The sequence below is a fragment of the Sylvia atricapilla genome, chromosome 5 (assembly GCF_009819655.1).
Source record: "Sylvia atricapilla isolate bSylAtr1 chromosome 5, bSylAtr1.pri, whole genome shotgun sequence".
NCBI lineage: Eukaryota > Metazoa > Chordata > Aves > Passeriformes > Sylviidae > Sylvia > Sylvia atricapilla.
The window spans coordinates 23,671,502-23,692,583 of record NC_089144.1 but is presented as its reverse complement, the minus strand read 5'-3'; the positions used below and the strand labels follow the sequence as shown (position 1 = coordinate 23,692,583).

At 41.4% G+C, this 21,082-nt stretch overlaps 1 protein-coding gene across 1 annotated transcript in view; it reads right to left on the bottom strand.

The window, feature by feature from the left end:
• Positions 1-7,873: 7,873 nt before the first annotated feature.
• ANKRD26 (ankyrin repeat domain containing 26) overlaps positions 7,874-21,082 on the bottom strand; it is a 51,165-nt gene continuing 37,956 nt past the window's right edge. The window contains exons 31-38 of the mRNA XM_066318976.1: positions 20,441-20,575; positions 19,443-19,555; positions 18,879-19,020; positions 17,378-17,659; positions 16,431-16,666; positions 15,455-15,701; positions 10,422-10,467; positions 7,874-9,377 (exon numbers count right to left, since the gene is read on the bottom strand). Coding sequence (XP_066175073.1) covers positions 9,256-9,377; positions 10,422-10,467; positions 15,455-15,701; positions 16,431-16,666; positions 17,378-17,659; positions 18,879-19,020; positions 19,443-19,555; positions 20,441-20,575 — 1,323 coding nt within the window. The 3' untranslated portion in view covers positions 7,874-9,255. The remainder of the gene's footprint in view (positions 9,378-10,421; positions 10,468-15,454; positions 15,702-16,430; positions 16,667-17,377; positions 17,660-18,878; positions 19,021-19,442; positions 19,556-20,440; positions 20,576-21,082) is intronic.

Here is a 21,082-nt window from a genome sequence, read left to right as displayed (position 1 = left end):
GCATTGTCTGCAAAAAGGCTTTGGTTTATTCTTCCTGCAGAGAAAAGTACTCTCAACAAAAAATAGACTAACTCTCTTTTTGGAACTGAAGGTGCTCCCTATGAGTTCTGACTGCTGGTGCCTTATGACTGTCAGCTGGTTCCATGGGGTAGATGAAGAGCCCTGCTGAGATCATGAATACCTTTTCCCTGAAACTGTCTTACTGCAATGAGCTGAGATTAAAGATTCAGTAAATAACAGTTGAAATTCAATAAAATCCAGTGAGTCCTTGCAGAGTAATAAACATACCGTACAAAAATGAGAAGGACAGAGAAAGGTGATTCTAAGGCCAAAAGGAAGTGATGCTGAATTGGAGGTTATTGTCATATGCCATTGAATTTCCTGCATTGTCATAGGTTGGTCACTTCCTCCTTTTGTTTGGTTAATAGAGATCTTGGAGTGAAAGGACAACTGTTGACTAGTAGTGGAAAAGAACTCCTCCAGTGATATGAATGAGCTGGTTTATAAAGATAATAAGTAAATTAATTTGGTGTGCATGAAGAAACACAGAAACTACCTTCTGCGGTCCAAGGGCAGTTTCTCTAACTGCCATCCAAGTTAAGTACCTCCATGTCCCTATTTCATACTTGCAGTCAAAGTGTTTGAAATATTGTGTGGCCTACAAGCAGGTTACTGGCTGAACTGGATTGAAAGAAGAACATGGATACTGTTCTGAAGATGTAATCCAACAGTGGACAATTTCTGTACAACTTGACCTTTGCTATTAACTATAGCCTGTTGTCCTTAGCCCTGGAGGTAGTATTTATTCTTCAATCCATTTTATAGGTAAATGCTGAGATACACATCAAACGCTGTGCTAGAACTGAAGATAAAGTGCAGGTCAATGGTATTTGTCTCATGGCCATTGCCATACTATTTTCATAGCAAATGTACCATATCTGTGTGCCTGAATTGGTGCTTTGTACCTGTGGAAACATAATTCCACCAGTTAGTGCAGCATACTGCTGCACTCTGCTAAGAATTTTATTCTGCAGATAATTACAGAAATTATCCTTAAATACCAGGGTTGTGTTCTCCATGCATTGGTATGAAAGGGTTTAATTTATTCCATAGTGAACATGACAAGTAAGAGGTCATGTGCTGTTGCTCCCTTAGGAATTAAAGTACAATGACCACAAAGGCGCTTCTCAGGAAGGAGAAGCCTCAGTTGATGAGACTGGGACACTGGGAATGTGAGTTAATGCCAGTTAAAACACCAAAATGTGTTTGGTAGTTATATTTTGTCTATGATACATTTGTGGAACCTGTGTATGCTACTCTCCTTACTTCTACTAATGGATTCTTATTTCTGCTTTCCAATTGAGAGAACTGCAGCTTATTGATAAGAATAATGAAAATTATTTGGTGGATTAAGTGGATTGCAGTAGCCAGAAAAACTGTGTCATCAATTAGTTTTAGCTTCCCTGTTGCTTAAATAATAGGACATTATAACTTCAAGTATCAGATATTCATGGACAAATAACTATGAAACCCAAATGTGTAGGAAGTTCAATATTCTTGAGGTGAGGGACGGGAAACTTGTACCAGGCCTAGGTTAACAATACATGACAGAAGATAGTAAAGAACCAGGTATTTGTTCTGGAAATCCTGTTCCTGATAGCCTCTCTCTAATAGTGTGCTGTATTTTGCCTTAGGGTCCTTTTCAGGGGCCCTTTTCTCTGTAATTTTTACAGTAATGGCAGAAATGCTGATATTTCTTACATCAGTGGCATTTTCCCTGAAAGAAAGAAAAGTTCCACTGACGCAGGTGAAAATCAAAGCTGAAAACACAATAGCATTCAGACTTTTTGCCAAAACCTGCTTGCTAGCCCTAAAAGCAGGACTTACATACTTGGTAATGTTCCTTCCTGGAGCCTTGCAGCACGTTCAGGGAGCTCTGGAACTTGCTTGGAACAATGTGCTGCTGTCGTTCAGCCTTACATCAGTAATCAGTAACAGTGCTGCCAGATGCCAAGAACTTTCACTCAGTGCTCAACTTCTTTCCTGCTACTTGCACTTTTAGATGAAAGGCTTTCATTACTTTAGGGAGGACAAGCACATGTGCACGTGCTGCTTTTGTCTGCTAAAACCTCTTTAATGGCTTTCCTGCCATCTTGTTTTATACTCTAGGTTTATTTTATCTTTAGTATCGAATCCAGCAGTGATGATTACAGTGCTCTGCATAGAAATGGGAATGGTTTATTCAGGTGGATCTGAAGTACTTTAATACTACATAAAAATTAGAAATAACTAGGATGGAAACCTGCTGAATGTGGACAAATTTGGGCTTTATAGCAGTGGTCATTGTTGCAAAATTCTCTTTAACACAGGTACAGTTATTGTGTCTGTATAAATCATTCATCTTATAAGAAATACTGAGAAATTGTGAGAAAACATTTTTTACTCAAATATTTTAAGGCACTGGAATTTTATATGGCAGCTTCCTATTCTAAGATGTAATTTTTAATTACGGTTAGTGCTTTGTACTTTTGTGCTTACATTTTTGATAATTCTCACTTGTGTAATTTTCAGACTTCAGCTCTGCTTATGATGCAGATGGAAACCTGTATGCACATAAATGCTGCCATGTTTCTGCAAACTGGCCGGAACTGCTGCTGGTGTATGGCTGGGATCTGCAGCATTCACATTGATGAACATGTCTGTGATACAGAGTCCTTGGATACAGGGGACAGGTTGTCAAGCTTGTATTGAAAGCACTGTGCATGCAAAAGACCAGGAAAAAAACATGCAGCAATAAACCCCCTAGCTATCTATAACTGTTTCAAATTTGGTTTGTATCATTTCCAATTAGTAAAACCATTTATTGCCAACTGCCACATAAATAACCACCTCATCTGTACCATTTCATGCATACAGACCACACATGCAGGAGTTCTGTTTTGCACTGAATTCCAAGACTAAACAGGAGCCAAGGCAGGAAGTGATTATGGCTAAGGAGCTGGTGCTGATTGAAAATGTGTGATGCTGTGGAGGAAATATCAGACAATAGAACCTCAGTCAGTTTGGAAACAGATTTAAAAACCAGCACATTAGGATGTAAACAGTCAATAGGACTGGGGCCAGCCTTTCTCCTAACAATCAGGTCATTAGCAGTAGGAGCGTGCAGAATGATTTCCATGATAAAAGTGCAAGTGCAAAATCCATGAACATGTGTGCTTATCAATGCTGAACGGAAAGAGCCTTCTTGCTTTTTGCCTTGTTTCTTCTACGGCTTGTCCTAACTTATCCTGGATACAAGAGTCAGGTGTAAGTGCAGCTTAAATCTAGGAAGTGCAAATGGTCAAGGACTTCGAAAAGAAAGGCTTAAGATTATTTTGTGTAGCTGTAATAAGGTAGGATCGCTCTCTGGAATTCTGATTTTCAAGACAGCTTCTGTGAAAAGTCATCAGCTCACATTCAATTAAAATTGTCAGGCTCTAAATGGAAACAGTCTCTGATAAGAAATGGAACAGAGTGATTGTTATAATTTAAGTGATGATCATTATGTGGGTGAAGGGAACAGCTTCCTGATCTGTCTAGAGACTAGTTTATGCATTATTTATTACATCCATCAAGTAATTTTGAGTTTTATGCTGCAACTTCTGATTTCACCATTTTACAGAAGTCCAGCCAATGCAGAAAGCAGTAAGAAAGGCAAACATTAATATGTTTGTATGTATCCATTACATTTATGGATAAGACATGCACAATGTTTTATAACTACACGGTATGTGTCAGTAGTTAAAGTTTGGTTGTAATTATGCTTTTTCTGAGTTTCAACAGCGAAGTGCAGATGGCAGCAAAATGGTCCTTAGCTAAAGGGAATTATCAGGCTACCCTACTGTTAATGCCTCTCTTCAACACACAGGTGTGCCTGAGCAATGCCCTCCATTGTCTTTGGGCTTTTAAGCAGCTGAGCATTAGTTATGAAGGTACTGAAAGTACTGGAGTTTCCATGCTCTCTACCATGGGCCACCTGAGCCCTAGTAACTTAATGAAGCAAGAAACTTCTAAGATTACAAAGCTTCTACTACAGGACCCAAAAAGGTCTAATCAGAGAAGATAATCTAGACATAGAGAAGTACAGAACAATTTCTTTTCCCTGCACTTCTGGTACATATTTTTATCTGTTTGTTCCTGACTGCATGCCCAGAACATCGACACGTCTTCCACATTCAAAATGAAAGTTGTTTTTTCTCAGTGACTTAGGTCCCAGATAGCAGAATGAAGCTGCAGGATTTTGTTTAGAAATAAAGTTGGAAAGAAATAGACTAATTTAGAAGAGGAGATTAAATTCAGCCCATGTTTAAAGTGCTTCTTTGTGCAAAAAATGATGGGTAAACACTAAACTCTGACCACCAAATATCTTTTTCTTAATGGAAGAAGGCTTGGCTCCACTGTGGATACCAAGAAATTAACCAGGTTTCAAAATATTAGTGTATTCCCAGGCTACAACCCTACAACTCTGGAAAATTAGAAGACAGCATTAAACAATTTGAGTAAATGCAAAGACATTTTGTTGAGTAGGTTGGTTAATGAATTGTGCAGAAAAGGGAACTGAAAGGTGCCTGTGTCATTCAGAATGTCATGGTAAATAATTTCTGCTGTGGCTACCTAGCAGCTGTGAAAGGACTGTTAGCTTTGTACTGTGTTCCTTTTGCCTTGATGTGCTAAAACTCTGTAAGCATATTTCATGAAAAGCCATCCCAGAGGAGCATTTGAGTTGGATGGTAACTGTGTATCCATTCCTGCAAAATGGAAGGTAGTTGAATGCACAGGATTTTGGTAATACAACTGGAGGTAGAAGCTGACTTTTCTCTGACTGCAACAGTCAGCACTTCAGTGGCAAGAAGGGGACTGACAGCAGTGTTCACATAGGCATCACAAGTGTTTGTAAATGTGAAAGAGGACATTTTAGTTTACAGATATGCCTAGAGCTCCATTTTACATAGAAGTGCTGCTATAGATGTCTGGTAATAGGCCTCTGAGGTAGGAACAGATTTTTTACTCTGTTTCTACAGTTGAAAAGAAATTATGAGAAGAGAAAACCTGAAAATTTTTCTTGTTATTTGCAATACACATCTGTGTTCATGACACCTCACATGGTCCAAATTATCTCAAATAAAGCATGGACTGTGCTCCTTGCTTGTGGAAGTGGCTGTCTTTGTGCCAATAGCAGTGATTATGTAAAAGTAATGATAAATTATCAATAACTCATAGGGAATAAGTAGTAGAATGGTCAACTGTTACAGTACCTTCAGCTAAAGTACTGCTTAAGCTTAGGGGAGTTTTGGGGTAAAGAGTGTATTGTCATGTAATGTGGTAGCACACCACTTTCAGGGTGGTGTTTTCAACAAGCACCAAGAATCAGCCATCCGCTTTTGAGAACAGGTTTTTCACTGCTGAACAAGAAAACAAACAAGTATCTTTCAAGTTAATGAACTGACTAGACTTTCCCTTATTGATAGGCTAGATGTTAACACTGGCTTTCAGTTTGCTTTGTCCAGCAGTCAATAACCGTCACATCTCACCAAAAGCCAGAAATAAAGAAGCATTTACCATTGGCTTTTCTAGGCAAAGGGAACTTGTAGCTTGTCTGGTTTATTAACAGGCGGTTTATCTCTATAGCCAGGTAAGGGTGGTGAGAGGTGCCTCTAAGGTAAAGACAAGATTAAAAGAGTTGGTCATTATGCTGACAAGATACCAGAATTATATTCTCTCTGCAAAGCATTAAGGAAGCAGTTGGAACTGCAGAGGTCAAGGTCCACTAAGTGGATATGTGAGGGTTCTAATAGCACTATTCAAACTCCCTTTAATCAATTGTTCAAGACACTATTCTCCTAACAAATAACAATGAAAAACTAATTATGTTTTGTGGCCAGAGCTCAGTGCAACATTTTGAAGACTGGAAAACCCAGAAAACTTCTTACATCATTTGCTGTGAGGAAAAAGCAACTGGTATAATGACGTTTCCTGAAACAGGATAATATATTCTGTTCAACTGTATTACAAAATCTAGTAATTGTCTTGCAGCCAGTGACCTGCAAGGGTTTCTAAAATACCTTAGCAAGGAAATTAAGAAACACAGTTGCTTTCCTTTTGGAAAGCGATCAGGAAGTTCCAAAAATTAAATGTCACTTTTACAGTGCAAGCTAAAGAAAGCATTACTAAAGTAAAGACATGCACTGCTCTCCCTCTGTCCACTGAACTACTCACATAATCATAGAAGGCTGCCAGATTGGCATGGCATTATTGTCCACTTTACAAACCTGTGCCAACTCCTCCCTATCACATTTTTGTCTCTACCATCTTCAAAAATGGCATTCCAGGAGAATGTACTCCATCACCTTCCCAGGCAGTGAGATGAGGTTGACTGGCGTGTAGTTCCAGCTCCTCTCTTTTGCCCTTCTTGAAGACCGGGCAGATATTTCCTGTCTTCCAGGCCTCAGCAGCCTCCCCTGACTGCCTTAGCACCTCTGAGATCACCAAGCATCCTCACTGGGACACTGGCGATGGACCTTCCAGAGGAGTGGATTTCCCCTCAGCCCTGCACCCACCCTGCCTTACACTGACTTTCTGTTCTGCTGCTCCACCAGCCAAGCGACAGCACAGAGCCTGCTAGAAACACACTTTAAAACATGTCCCTGCTTGTCCCAATGACAAGCAAAACTGAAGGCCCAGAAGCCTTCTGCTTTCTGGGTGTAGAGGCACTATAAAAGTAGGCTGGAGAAATTTCCTAGCACTTTTTTCAGGCGATAGCTGGGTCAGCTCCCCACAGGCTCCAAACCAGCGGGATGTGCCTGTCTTTCATAGCTGCCAGTAGCTCACCCAGTGCCATTGCCTTCTGCACAGAGCCCAAGGATTGCTCTAAAATGCAGGAGGAGTCTGGGAACGATAATTAGCACAATTTTGACACAACTGTGCTTCAAGTCCTCTGGAGGAAAGGGACACATTTGCCTGGCCTCTGGCTGTTAAGATCTGATTATTAAAATTATTGGGGAAGCCTCTGTCTGACTAAAGGTGCAATTTAGACCATGTGCCAAAGGCACTAGTACAGATTTTTATTTAACAATAGACGTGAAGTAGAAAGAGGTGGGAAAAAGGCAAGTGGAGGGAGAGAAGGGAGAAAAGAGAGACTGAGAAACAGAATAAACATCAGAAATATCACCACTGCAGAGGTTCCAATGACAGCCTTTTGGTTCTCTTCTTGTCTTTTTGGCAGTTGCAGTCCTGTTGATGTGGGGGTTGCAGAATGTATCCATCAAGTGGGGAGGAAAGAGTCCACAAAACACCAGGTCCATAAGGTTTGTATTGTGCTGAGGCTAGGTGGAAATGCCCCCTGTAATTCCCCTGGACAATGTATTACCAGATCATGGGACATTCCATGAGTCATTGACATCTTCTAAGATGTTGCAGCTGTCTCTTACCCAGTACAGCTCAATCAATCATAGCCCATGAGCCGGGATGAATGCCTAGATCCTCTGGTACTTCAGAGGGGAGTTCTCACAGCTGAGCCATTACATAAGGGAAGATACTGGCATGGTAAAAAGGATTATCCCACTTCGCAAGATTTGCCTCTTACCAGCCTCTTCTTTTACCTGGAAACCCACTTTGTAGCCTCAGGTGTGCACAGCCACCTGCAGCGGAAAGGCCACTCTGCATCACTGGCCAAGCAGCCAGCTGATTGTCTGACTCATTCATCTGTAGCAGGTCAGTCTCTCACAGGGGGACAGGCAAGGTTCATCTGGGAGCACAGGAGAACTCAGGAAAGCTCTATGAGCAAGGAAGGGGTGGAAAGCAGCGTCAAGAAAGGGAACAATAAAACAAAGCTATGTTCTAGGTTGCAAAGTTTATTAAATATCAAGTTCAATTAAATATAGTGTAATAGCTTCACAAAAATGTATTAATATAAAAAGGAAGAGTATCACAGCAGCATTTAATGCTTTTCTCACTGTTAAGTCCTTAAAATAGTGAGTAAAACCCTAAAACTCTCTCAGTCTTGATTCATCTCAGTACAATCATTCTTACTTTTCCAGAACTGGGACTTTGTTCTATAGTCTGCTAGTGATTTTTGCAGATGGGAAATGACAACTCACATCTTAATTAAAAACTGGTAACTCTGAAATAAGTAAAACTGCTTATATGGTTGCTATCAAATTTCCATGACATCTGGGTTACAGACACGGTATCAGCAGCTGCTAGCAGCAACAAAAAGATTGGGTATCCTATCACACATGTTCTGGAGAGTACTGAGGAAAGTTGATAATATTAATGTTCTTTTTTTCCCCCTCCCACCTGAAGTGTTTTCAGGTGTACCACAAGTGTTTAGGCAAAAGCTGCAGAAGTCTGAAGCTGCAGCAATTTTAATTCAGAAATGAACAAAAATACCATGAGAGGTACTGAATTTGAATATCCCTCATGATATTCAAGTGTATTGTGACAGTGACTGATCATGAGGCCAGGTTGCCTATAGTGGCTTTGGAGTCTCAATTTTTGAAGTAATTAAAAAACTAACACAGATCTGGGAAACCAGCTAAAGGTGGTCCTCCTGGAGCAGGAGGGCTAGAACAAATAGCCTCCAGAGGTCCCTTCCAACCTCACTCATTCTGCAATACAAAATAAAAATACTAAAAAGACCATAAAACAAGTCTTGGCACTACTACATACAGTCATTTTAAACCTACGTCACATAATATTACAACAATGTAAAGTGCCCTTTCCTCCAGCTTGAACACCACTATAATTTAATTAGCAGCAATTAGTCACTGAATCAGACTGAAGCACTGGGCTCAAAGCACATCAAATGATGTCCTAAGCATCGAAGTAACACTGGAGAATTTACAAACACATTGAGTGAAAGGATTAAACAGAACAAAGTGGCCACTTTTGTTAAAACACAGAACATGAGTGACACAACATAATGCAGCTACTGTAAGAGGAAACACCTCTGACAGTTTTGTCAAGCTCAGGAATCCAGATCAGTCAATCTGCTGGTCAGAAGAAACAGATGTGGTTTATAATGTGCGTGCAAAAGAAGCCAGCTAGGCAGAAAAACCCCAACAGATGAGTGCACTGTGCTTGACATCCATTTAATAAAATTAGAGTTTATGTTCAGGCTGCAATGAACGAATTTTCACATCTGAGGCAGGGAGAAGGGAAATCACAGATGCTCTATAAAAACAAAAAAATATCCTGAGTCCTTCCACAAAATTTCATTCAAATCATGTAATTTTTAGTTAAAACATCACGGTACTCCTCTATTGCTTTGCAAAGGGGATCCTGATCCACATTAAGGTTTTTTGAAGATCCAGCACATCCAGTTTCAAGTTCAGCAGTGGCTGAGAAGAAATGACACAAGATTCCTTATGTTACTTTTAAAGCAGACAGGGAAAATTAATGCACTAAAAGAACATTTTACATGACACAAGAGTCTGCAATCCCAAATGAGACTTTAAAATTTCCAAGAACACCTAACATGGGAAGAGCTGGGCACAAAGGAAGAAATACATTTTGTGCGCATTTGCTTATCAATTTTGTGCAGCATTTCAAAAGCTAGAGACAGACATTCCAGAGGCTACAAACTACTCCAGTGGCCCTTAACAGTGCTTCTTAATGCAGCCCCCGCAGAGCTCTTCAACATCAAGTCCTTGCTTTCTTTAACATTCAAAGACATGCTTTATTGGAACACTACAACTAGAAAGCTACAGTTCCTGCAAAACAGTGACTCTGGAGGACCAACTATCATGAAGCAGGTGGATTTCCTCTTTGGACACCTGGCCTCAAATTGCAGAGTGTGTTTCATGCTCCATGTTGCAAGCATTGAACCCACGTTTGCCTAAGCACTATTGAACAATCTCTTCCTAAAGAAATGTTGTCTTCTATTCTTGATCACGTTCTCCGTACTTACTCAAAACAAGACTGCAACACCAAAGCTACAAAGACAAGCCATGAATCATAGCAAGAAAAATCAAGATCTAACAGCAGAGAACATGTATGGTATGGTTTAGTACTGAATGCAATCTACACACAGGGAAGGAAGGGATGGCTGAAATTGATAAAGATCTAAAAGAATCTGGGGGCTTCTTTGATGTTTTTGCTGGAGATTAACTCTAGTGAAGGGCAACTTCATCTTAAACCGAGTGTTTCTGTGTGGGGCAGTGGGTGAATTTTCTTTTTGCTTGTTTTTTCTAGGCAGGTGCATAACATCCTAAGCAATATTTTGGGAAGCAGGAATTTTTCACATTCAAGTCTAAACTGGAAAGCTAGCAGAAAAAATCTCTGTGCTTAGAAGAGGAAGTTGAAAATAATGGCTTGAAAGCTGTTGAGACTTAGAAACAGTCCCCTTTTTCCTTAATAACATTCCTAAGGTAAGGACACATTACCTTCTTTCAGCTCCTTGGTGATTTTTTCATCCAGTTCCTGTCGTACCTAGAATAATACATCAAATATACAGTTAATAATATGACCCAAATGTAACTGTTAAAACTCATGTAACATTCTTACAGCCCACGGACAATGTGGCAAAACCTAAAGATATCATACCAAATGGAGATGTTGGCCTGTGGTGGCCATGAAGATGCCAAAGGCCTTGGATCACATGAGCTATGTGGAAAGGCTGAGAGAGCTGTGACTGTTTCTTTCCTGGAGTAGTAACTATCAGGAGTAACAGAGATGGAGCCAAACTCTTCTCAGTACCAAAAGAACTTCCCCCCAAGCCTCAAGTTTTTCAAGCATAGACAGTAAAATCCTGGGGAAAAGGAACTCCTTCAGAACACGAAATGAGACACGGGTAGTGGAAGGAAGCAGGAAATCTAAGGCCTAGACCAAAAGATGACCTAAAGCAGGACTAATCCTAAGCAAAGCTGTAGCAGTTGAGCTGTTGGAAGAAAGCGCTTCCCTGGTTTATGAAGCCTTCACAATGATCAGAAGGTCCACAGGGCCCTCTGCAACATGTGCAGCAGAACCAAGAGAAGAAAAAGGTCTTGTTTGCCTCTTATTTATTCCAGTAACCTTTTTGTGATTCCCATCCCCAGCGGGGGAAAGAGAAATAGGTGGAAATAAGGCCAACACAGGGACTTCTCTGAAAGGGAATGAAAAGGCCTTTGAATGAAAACATGCCTTTGAGGACTCTGACAGTATCTCCAGTGTCCCGCTCACTCTGGAAAAGGCATGAAGTACCAAAGCCTGAACAACAGGCCGAAACAATAGGCCCACAGCCAAAGTTGACTTATAGATGAACCTTCCAATCAAATGTTATCTATATATATTTTCTCATTAATGAAACATTGTTATACATGTGCTTTTATTAGCAGAACATTTACCTTTCTGCATCTAGAAACTACATGAAGCCCCATCTGGCCTAACCAGGGGGTTATAGGATCAAAGACTCCCTTGGTTCCTCCTTGAGCCCTGGCCAGGCTTTGGGAGAAAATCAACAGGAGAATGAAATTACACATTATGTCAGCCTGTTTGTTTAACAGTATAAAAGCTGGACTATTGTCAAAGCAAAGTTGGGGGAGTCTGGTGCCCTGCATGGTGGATGCACCACAGGAGCTCTCAATTACCTTGGTTCTCCAGCCCTTCACTGTGACACCTTGCCCCACAGCTGAAGTGTCTCCGACTTGGATGATGGCAAAGTATTGGAGTAACTGGTGATGTATCTTTCTTTATCACTACAAGCATTCCTTCATAGTAATCCTTAGGTGCATTGCTTAGCTTGACCTTTATAATTTTTTGCTAATGATTATATGCTATGCTTGGCTTAGCATATCCTTCCACAATTCTCTGCAGTTCAGCATTATAGTAAATTCCACTATTCCTCAAGTTGTTGTCTGTGTCCTGAGCAGGCACCTTTCACTGCTTAGCTCTTCAGGCTGTAACATACTGGGGGACTTGCAGCTGTCACCATCTCAGTCATTCTGTTTCAGCAAGTGATCTTCACTTACTACTTCCCCATGAAGCTTCTTGAGCACAGAGTAAGTTGGATCCTCTAAGACTCCAGGAGATGATACCCAGGGTCTAGGAACTCAACTTCAGAGCAGTACTGCTACTGCACACACAACCAACCACTGTTGCTACCCAGAACTTTTTGACTGTCAGAACAGGCAAGGGGGATAAAGAGCCTCCTCCTCTAGTTTAACCAAGTTGCATCTGAAGACATGAAATCCATACACGTAGTGCCATCTTACAGAAGCTGAACTATCACAGAAGCCATGACTTCACAAAGACTAGAAGCACAGAAGTACTCAGCAGCAGTTACTCTTTCCCTCAGAGAAACCAGCAACTCCAAAGCATTTCCAGCTTTAGGCCAATGTGAATGCATCAGGAGGTTTGAATCAACACCCAGCAGAATAAATAGACAAAACAGTAGCACGCAAGGTTAAACAGCACAGGCTACAAACCTTGTCACGTATCTGGCTGCAGAGAAGAGAGAGAAGATTTTTGATTAAGGAGCTGAAGAAGAAAGAAAAAGAGCCTTAAGTTCAAAGGTCTTCAGTGAGACCAAGAACATGGCTTACATGTACATGAGGCAAGTGGAAAAGCTCACAACAGAAAGACCACTAAAATACAGGAGGGCAGCTGGAAAATGAAACCAGAAAAGGAACAGAAGTTGAGAGAGAGCATAGGGAGCCAGCATTCTCTTTCCCACATTATGTATGGAAACTGCATTCATAAATCCATCAGTTCACACTAGTTGCACCAGCAGAGTTCACTATTCTTTTCCATGTCAAGACACCCACATTCATTTGCAGCAGCCTTTGGCACAGCTGTTTGGATTGAAGCTTGACAGTTTGTAAATAAAACAAGTGGCCTTGAGTCCCAAAATCTTCTTGCAACACTTGCAGAAGACAGACATTCCCTGCCTTGGGCTGTGCACTACATTTCTAAATTCCAGTGCACAGACCACTAACAGTACTTTCTATTTATGACTTGGAGAGGGAAGACCAGGTTTTAAGACTTTCCTGTACACACTGATGACTGAGATACTTGAGGCTACAGGTGGCACCATGGCAGTCTCAGTTGTTCCCTAATTGGTGATTTCAGAAAGATTTATCACAATAGAACATGCAGCTCAATTTGGTGTGAGGGAAGATAAATTCACTCAGGAAATCTGAGTCCCAGACACCGGCCTTGTACTTTGCTTGAGAGAAATCTGGCATGCTGAGATTTCCATCTTTTTCTTAAGAGAACCTGGTTGAAATGGTAAGAAATAGGTAAGGTTTCTGTGGGTTTAGCAGTTGTTTGACTCACCCTTATTCAAAGACGAAAACTTCAGGGTTTGATATGGTATTAGAGTTCAAAGGGAATCCTATGAATACAAACTGTGTACACTGAGAGTGAATTATCCTCAGCTCCTCTGGTGACAACAAACTAAATGTCTCTAAGTTGTGATCAAGAGCAGAGAGAACTTCAAGGAACAAAGTCCTACCAAGAAAACTGCACTAGGAAGGAAAAATATTAGTACAGAAGAAAGCCCCCAAATTAAGAAGCAAATCCCCCCTGGACATCAGTAATTGAAGACTAGGAAAATGTCATACAGAACTGTTCAACAACTTCCTTGAGAGTATGCTCAAAGCTGTGAGACACACATGCCCTGGAAAGAAACTCTATGGGTGCTGTTGAAGTCAGGACACCAAGGAGGAACAGTATCACCATTCTCAGATTTACTGCACAATTGTCTTGGAATCAGCTCAATCAAATGTTTTTCACAAGTGGATTTGGAAGCATTTTTCACAAAACACTGAAGAGGCCTACATTTCAGTTTGACCTAAACATCTGTATTTGTTAGCAGCTGTATAAAATAATGAGCCATGAAACAGCCTGGAGAAATACTTAATTTCTGTAATGAAATTTCCTTACTTAAGGGAGGGGAACAAATCTGTGAAGGTGTCTCTCCTGATACTGACAAAACTTTGAGATTCTCAGAGAGTTCCAATGTCTTCTGCAAAATGAAAATGGAAAGCACTACCTGAAAACTGTTGCTGTAATTTTTAAGAAGCACTGAATACTCCCATTTTCTTTCCCTTTGCTGTCAGTTTTTCTCATTCTTCTCCAAAAAAGGCACAACTGTTAAGCCTTTCCTTTTAACCTACGGCAACTTTTTTGCCTAGAAGAGGAATGGTTTCCTCCTTTGCCTTTTTCTTCAACATCTTGCCCCCATCCCTCTGTTCTTTCCCTCTCTTGTTCTAGGCTCCCTACCCCTCCAGGTCTCCTCTTTATTTCCCTTTTGCAGTGGGTCACTGAATTTTCCTTCCTTTCTAGTGCTTGTCTGCAGAATAGCCCCTGAAGGTGATAGAGCACTAATGATCTCAGGAGTTCTTCCAGTACTGCCTGTCCACCTCTCTGCCCTCAAAAGAGTGTTCACAGCTACACAGAGAAGTTCATCTCTGTAACTGCCACAGCTACTCATTTCCTATGCTGCTTTGACCCCATTTGTTCTCTTGGCTTTCTTTTTGTAAAACAGGTGCTCTATGTGGACACAGGGTCTAAATGGGTTCTTTCCAATGAAGGGGGACCACCAAACTAAGAAGGACTTAAAAGTGAACAAACACTTGTCACATTCCCTCGATAACAGAATACAATGACTCAGAGAAGCTGGGCCATGGCTCTATCCCATATTAAGTGGGTCTTCCACTGATTACAGCTACTGGTGTGGGGTTTTCATGATGTAATGTTCAGCATTCTGTGACAGATGTCTTATCACACTGACTGCTAATTACAGGGCATACTTGGACCAGAGGTATTGCAGAGGTTGCAGCATTGCTGCAAAATCAGAGAGCTGTGAAGACTTGCCAAAGAGCAGGCAATTTTACTGTTTCATGAAATAACACATGGCAGGAACTACAAGAACAAATATCTCCCATGTGCAGTATGTGTTTTGCACTGAAGTGTAAGAGCAAAGTTATGCCATTCCATTCATATAATCCTATTTTTAAGCATTCTTTTGTTGGTATTAACATACTAAAGCAAGTTCTGTAAAAAAACTGCTGGAGTGAAGATCAGGGAAGAAAAAGGTGTCTCTGAGATGTCTGATTGGATTTGTCACTCAAAACATTTTAAACAGGTTAGCTAAACCATACACCGGAATTTCATGTTGAGCTTAGCTGGGAACTCCCTATGCCACAGTACTCCTTGTCTCAGTTTCTCTTGTAAAAGAATGTCATGACACAGTTCACTGCTTTGACTTAAATACTTTATGGCCTTTGACCCTCTTGAAAATTTTTACAACTGTGATGACCAGAACTCTTCAGCCTTACAATGTACAGCTGTGCACTGTTGTGAGGAGCAGCAGTTGCTTTGACCTATTAGACAATAAGACAAGTACAGTAAGTGGATTTTAACTTCAGGCTAAAAAGGGAGAACCTTGCATATGGCTACTCTTCAGCAGCCGAGAATAGTATTTCAAAACGCTTACCTTGGCCACAAAAGCTGCAACCCTGTTTCTTGAGGATAATGCGTTCTCAGCTGGGCTGAGGAAGCCTCCTCCTAGACTGAGACTTCTGCTCAGTCCCAAATTGTTGCCATGATGTCCCAGTGCAGTTGAATACAGAACTGGAGTTGCAGCCAGACCTCCACTGACAATGCTGCTTGTGAGTAACGATTTGTTTTTATGGCGCTCCCGGAGGAGCTTAGCATTGGCTTCTTCAAGTCTCTCATTAGCTCTGAAACATTCAGAAGCACACACACAGTTACCTTTGGCAGTAACACTTTCCCAAATTGACCCTCCAGATCCTTGACTATTATTTGACTTCTGAGATTAAGAGCCTCCAAAAATAGTACAAAGTTTTACATGAGCTTGTTTGGAGGGCCTGTTTCTAAGATGTCACACTAGGTGCAAGGAGCAGCAAGTGTCACTAACCCTTAGGACTGCTCATCATGAGGGTTGAAAGCTTTCTGTGAAACCCATGTGTTTACATAGCTTCTTCTGGAAAGTATGTCGCCTCTGTAACAACTCCGTGCTGGCCCCCCTTCCCAAGGAAAGCTCAGAGCCACTGCTTAAATAGAAGCCAACAAAGATCACTTCTATTTTTTCTTCACAGAACAGAAATCTGTTCTTTGAGAGGCCTACCCTTATTCAAACAATAAGGGACATGAAATTAATGTTTTCTTTTGTACAGAGGAAGAGATTATAGAGACTGATAAAAAAGCTGCCAGTTAAAACAACATCAACTTGAAAAGCATCCTGTTAATGCCACGATCAGTCGCGTTCCTGCCAAAACACTCAAGCGACATGAAGGCCTGCGGAATGGGAAGGGTCTTAAGGTATTTTCCCCACAAACATACTATCATAGGCTTTCAATGCTGGCCAGGTGCAGAAGAGGAATTAAGAAGAAATATGCTTGAGGAAAAAGGATTCTCTTATTACCAGTCCAAAACAAGCATAGACTTACCTTTCCAGTTTCTTTGCTAGACATCGTCTAGTTTTCACTTCCTCCTGATACAGCTCCTTGTACTTTTCCACTTCTGCCTGTGTACATTCTTTTGGAAAAGTACTCTCTTGTTGAGTATTTTTTATCTTGTCCAATTCGCATTCAAGATCTCTAATTCTGTCTTTTAGCTGGTTTCTCAGAGACGCATGATGACTTGCTCTGATGTGTTCTAGTCTGTCCTGGGAGGCTGCCTGTGCCTGAAAGAGACAGCGCCCCTTCAACCACCACAAAACCACAAAGAAAAAGAGACCTCTCCCCACCTGTCAACTGCATGTACCCAAGGTCATGGGTCCAGCTTGGCTCAGAGAGGCACCTGTGTCTCCTCACTACCATCAGCAATCAAGGCAGAACCCTGGAGCTACCACCAGGGTAAATGATTCTTTTCACTTACAACGAAGCCCAAATCAGTACTACCATTCAAAGCTACTAATGGAAGGGCATTATCTCTGCAGCACAGGACATGGAGAACAGAATTCCTCAAAGATCTTAGCAGGATGCCTCACCTCCTCCTGATCTCCACACCTGCAACTTCAGTCACGTCTTTTCTGACACTCTCCCCCGTACAAGGAGAAAACCGGACCTGTAGGTCTGGCTGTGACAGCTAGAAGGCGCAAAACCTCTTCAGGCATGAACAGTGAGAAGCAGACCAGTGGACAGAGACAGCCTCAAGCGCTGCAAACTGGAAACCTACCCTGGGCAACCTTTAGATTCAGGGACCTGCCAGCACATTGCACACCATTAGGGCACTCCTGCTCAACTATATGCCATTCTCCCATCGCCCTTCGGCACCGACACAAGTACAGTGCTAACACACAGAATCAGACACTCAAAGCAAAACACTAAAAAATGATGGCCACAACCAAAGTTTACAGTGTGCCTACACACACACACGTCAGGAAGTCACTCACTTGCAAAAACAGATTGACTTCTTGTAGTTTTTGTCTTATTTCTTGGCCTGCTCTTTCATCAACCTCTCTTTTATACTGTTCCATTTGGCTGTGATCCACCATGTTAGTGTCCAAGCGGTGTTGGAGTTTTGCCACCTCTTCTTTCAGCTGGCATTTGCTCTTCTCCAGTTTTTCACAGTTCCCATGCAGGGTAGATAGCTCTTCTCGCAAATCCCGGTTTTGTGCTTCTAGCTGCATGCTTTTTTTAGACTCCATGTCCAGGTGCTGGGAAAGTTCAGCAACCTGTACACAGGAAAAAAAACCAAACCAAAACTCAGGGACATCTAAAGGCAGTACATTCTATTAAAATAGCTAAAGGAGTTCTCCATGGAGACTGTATTTATCACCTACATACTCAGTATAGGAAACTTAATGTAACTGGGCTCTTCTTTTCCAACAAGATCAGTTTCACATCATTTGTGATAGGATGGGAACCTGGGGAATCCTTTTGCAGTTCTTCATGCAAAAATGCTATTAGCTTCTGGACTAAAACCAAGTCACTGCAAAGGAGTAACTGATTCGACAATGATCAAGAAGATCATTTGCCTTCTAAAGCTGAGCGTAACTGTGAAAGGCAGCTTCTCTAGCAACTAATCTGAGTACTAGGTGGAGAAGCATTTAAAGTTTACACGCTACTACTGGGCAGCCAGAGCAACCTCAAAAACATCTCTGGCAACAACACTTCTGGATCCCCATACCAAGATGGGCTGAAACAGCTACCAGTGAGCAAAAAGTTACAGCACTTTTCCTGTGTCACCTCTCCTCATCATTCCTTGCTCAGCAACACTTTTCAGAAAAGGAAAGTCCGAACTGCCTCTGGCTGAACTCGTGCCCAAGACAGAGCTCAAGGCTTGTTCTTGCTGTGTGAGCAACAGTGGCACTCCTCCCCTCTCTTCCAGAGGAGGAACCCGTCTGTCAGAGTGATGCTGCCACAGCCTCAGACTGTGGCCGGGCCTGAGCTGAGTCCTGCTGTTGTCAGCCCTGATCCTCACTCATGGACATGACGTCCTGGTATGGATGGAGAACTGCCCATCCCAAAGGCCTGGCCTGAGGATCTGCACCCTTGGCTGACCCCGCCTGATATCACCAGACCTGTTCTCTTCTTCTTGATGAGTGCTTGTGGGACGGGTCCCTGGCTCATGAAGTCACAGACCCTGCCAGCCTTGCTGCCAGTCTTGGCTTGCCCTCCCTCTGCATGACAGTCTGCTCTTCCTGTGCCATTGCAGATGCTGCTTTGTACTTAAGGATTGCATATTTACCCATAATGACAACTACATTGGTATTAGTCATAGTCACCTGCTTCTCTAACTGTAGAAAAAGCACTGAGAGAGATCAATCAAATCTAAAATACAGCCAAGGAAAGTAAATCATCAACATGACAAGAAATACAGGGAAAGCTTCACACAGGTTTGAAAACAAGTAACAGCACAACCAAACAAACCTCAAATTAAGCAGAGCTCACCTTTGTTCTTAACCTATCAACTTCACTGACCATTTCAGAATATCTGTTCTTCATTTCTCCCTTCAGATTAAGCTGTGACTCCATTTCTCTCTCCTCATACACCTGTATTTTCTTTGTAGCTTTACTGAGAAGTCTCTTCAACCTAAACAGCAAATCAGTTCAGAAAACAATGAAACACAGGAATAAGCAACCTTTTCCATATGCTCTCAAGTAAGTAGTGTGGGCATAGCTTTCTTCATCTTTAACATACTTAACAATACCAGGAATTGCTGAAAAAAAAGCCTGCTCTTCCTGTGCCACAAATCACTGGGCACATCCAAATTTCAGCTGAAAAGATGAATTGAAGACTTCCTTCCCTACCCCTGGAGAACTGCAGTGCCACATGGATTGGAAATTCCTCTTGCAGCTATAAGTAAGTATAGGTTCATGCATAGATGTACCTTGCAGGAACTGACATGAGATGTCAGTTTGCTCACAGAGTATGTATACCTATTCTTACATTACAGTTCAATAAAACTGGACTCCTGTTCAGGGATCTCTCTTCACCATATCAAAAAGCCATACCTCTTTAAGTCTTTCTGCAGTTCTAAGTTTCTTCTCATTTCTTGGTCCAGACGGAGTTCAACTGGGCGTTTTAACTCCATCAGTTTCTTCACTTTCTTTCTTTCACTCTCACACTTTCAAAACAGAAAAGACCCATGACACACACGAAGAGTAAGAACAAGAGCTACATGCAATATGTGTCTTCAGCATTCTCCACAGAGAAGCTGTGGTCCATCTCCATCTGTTAGCCAAGTTCCATGTCAGGTTTCACAGAAAACTAGCCAATACTGAAGAACAAAAATAGACACCTCCACTGAAACAAAGGTGGAAAAGATGCTGGACTACTTTCAAGAGTTCTCTACTCATAGTAAGGATTATGTAGGTGTGCTTATTATGGGAGAATACAAATCAATCTAAAGCTTTTATTCTTTATTCATCAGCAGGCAGAGGAATTTGCTCTTTGGGAATTTTTTCAATATACTATTCCCTTCCACCACTTCTTTGTAGCTACTTGTGTGGTAGTTGCTTTGTACTTCCTTTATTCCTCTATAGATGAGGAGGGAAAGAATGCCCCTTTGAAACGTCAGTCATTTCTTGTTTCCCAAGCACTAGTTCATTTCCCCAGAATTCTGTCAGTTTGTTTTTCTGCAAGGCTGTTAAACATCCTCCACCCTGAAAACATGCTGTTGCTCCTCCTTACATTGCACTAGAAAAATGAAATATTTCAACCATGCCCAGAAAACAAGGAATCCAATAAAGAATTGGGGAACTACACTGCTTGATGTGCTCAACTGATGCAAACCATACTAGGAACTCTTTCAAAGAGTACCACTCCAGAATTTACACAATATATCTAGATAGCTTTCACTTGCTTCCTGAATCATCCAGATCACAACATATCCAGAGCCTGAATGGCAGGAGTAATAAAAAAAATGCTCTTTATGTGAGAACTTGAACAAAAGGTTAATGTGGTTCTCTCAGGTACTGGCTTAGGTCTATGGAGAATTTTCTGGACTTACCTGTTCAAAGAGGTCTGCCTTTTCCCTGTCAAGTTGAGCAACACGCTCTTCGAGGTTGGATCTTGACTTAAACTGCTCTTCCCACATGCTCTGCAATTCCTTTGATGTCAGAGCCAGCACATTCTGCTTTTGCACCTGTAAAAGCAACAGAGTCAGAAGAAGAAACTAAGGTGACTGTAAAGAAAACACTGCAACAGAAAGCTATAACTTAAATGGAAACTCTCTCCTTTCCCCATCCAATGTCTATGGTTAATGTTAATGTGGAATATAAAACACAGCTTGGGAAACATAACCAAGAAGAAAAATTGAAGATGGTAAAAAGAATGCTCTATGGGTGGTGAGATGAGGTTGAACTTTGGGGAATAACAAACACACACACGAAATCACCCTGTAGCTTTCTTCCAAAGGGTCTCCAGAGCTCATGACACACTTTCTAATGTATTTATTTCTAGTGCCCACCACAGAATATACCCCACCTTCATGGCTTCTGTAACAGCTGTACATCTCCTGAGAGCAAGAAAAATGTTTTGAAATTGACTATTGTATTGATGTCTCTATCAAAAGGGACAAAGATGTGCCTAACAGATACATTTGAGTTGAACAGAATTTGCTGATTCAGTTCAACTATATAGACTGGAAGTT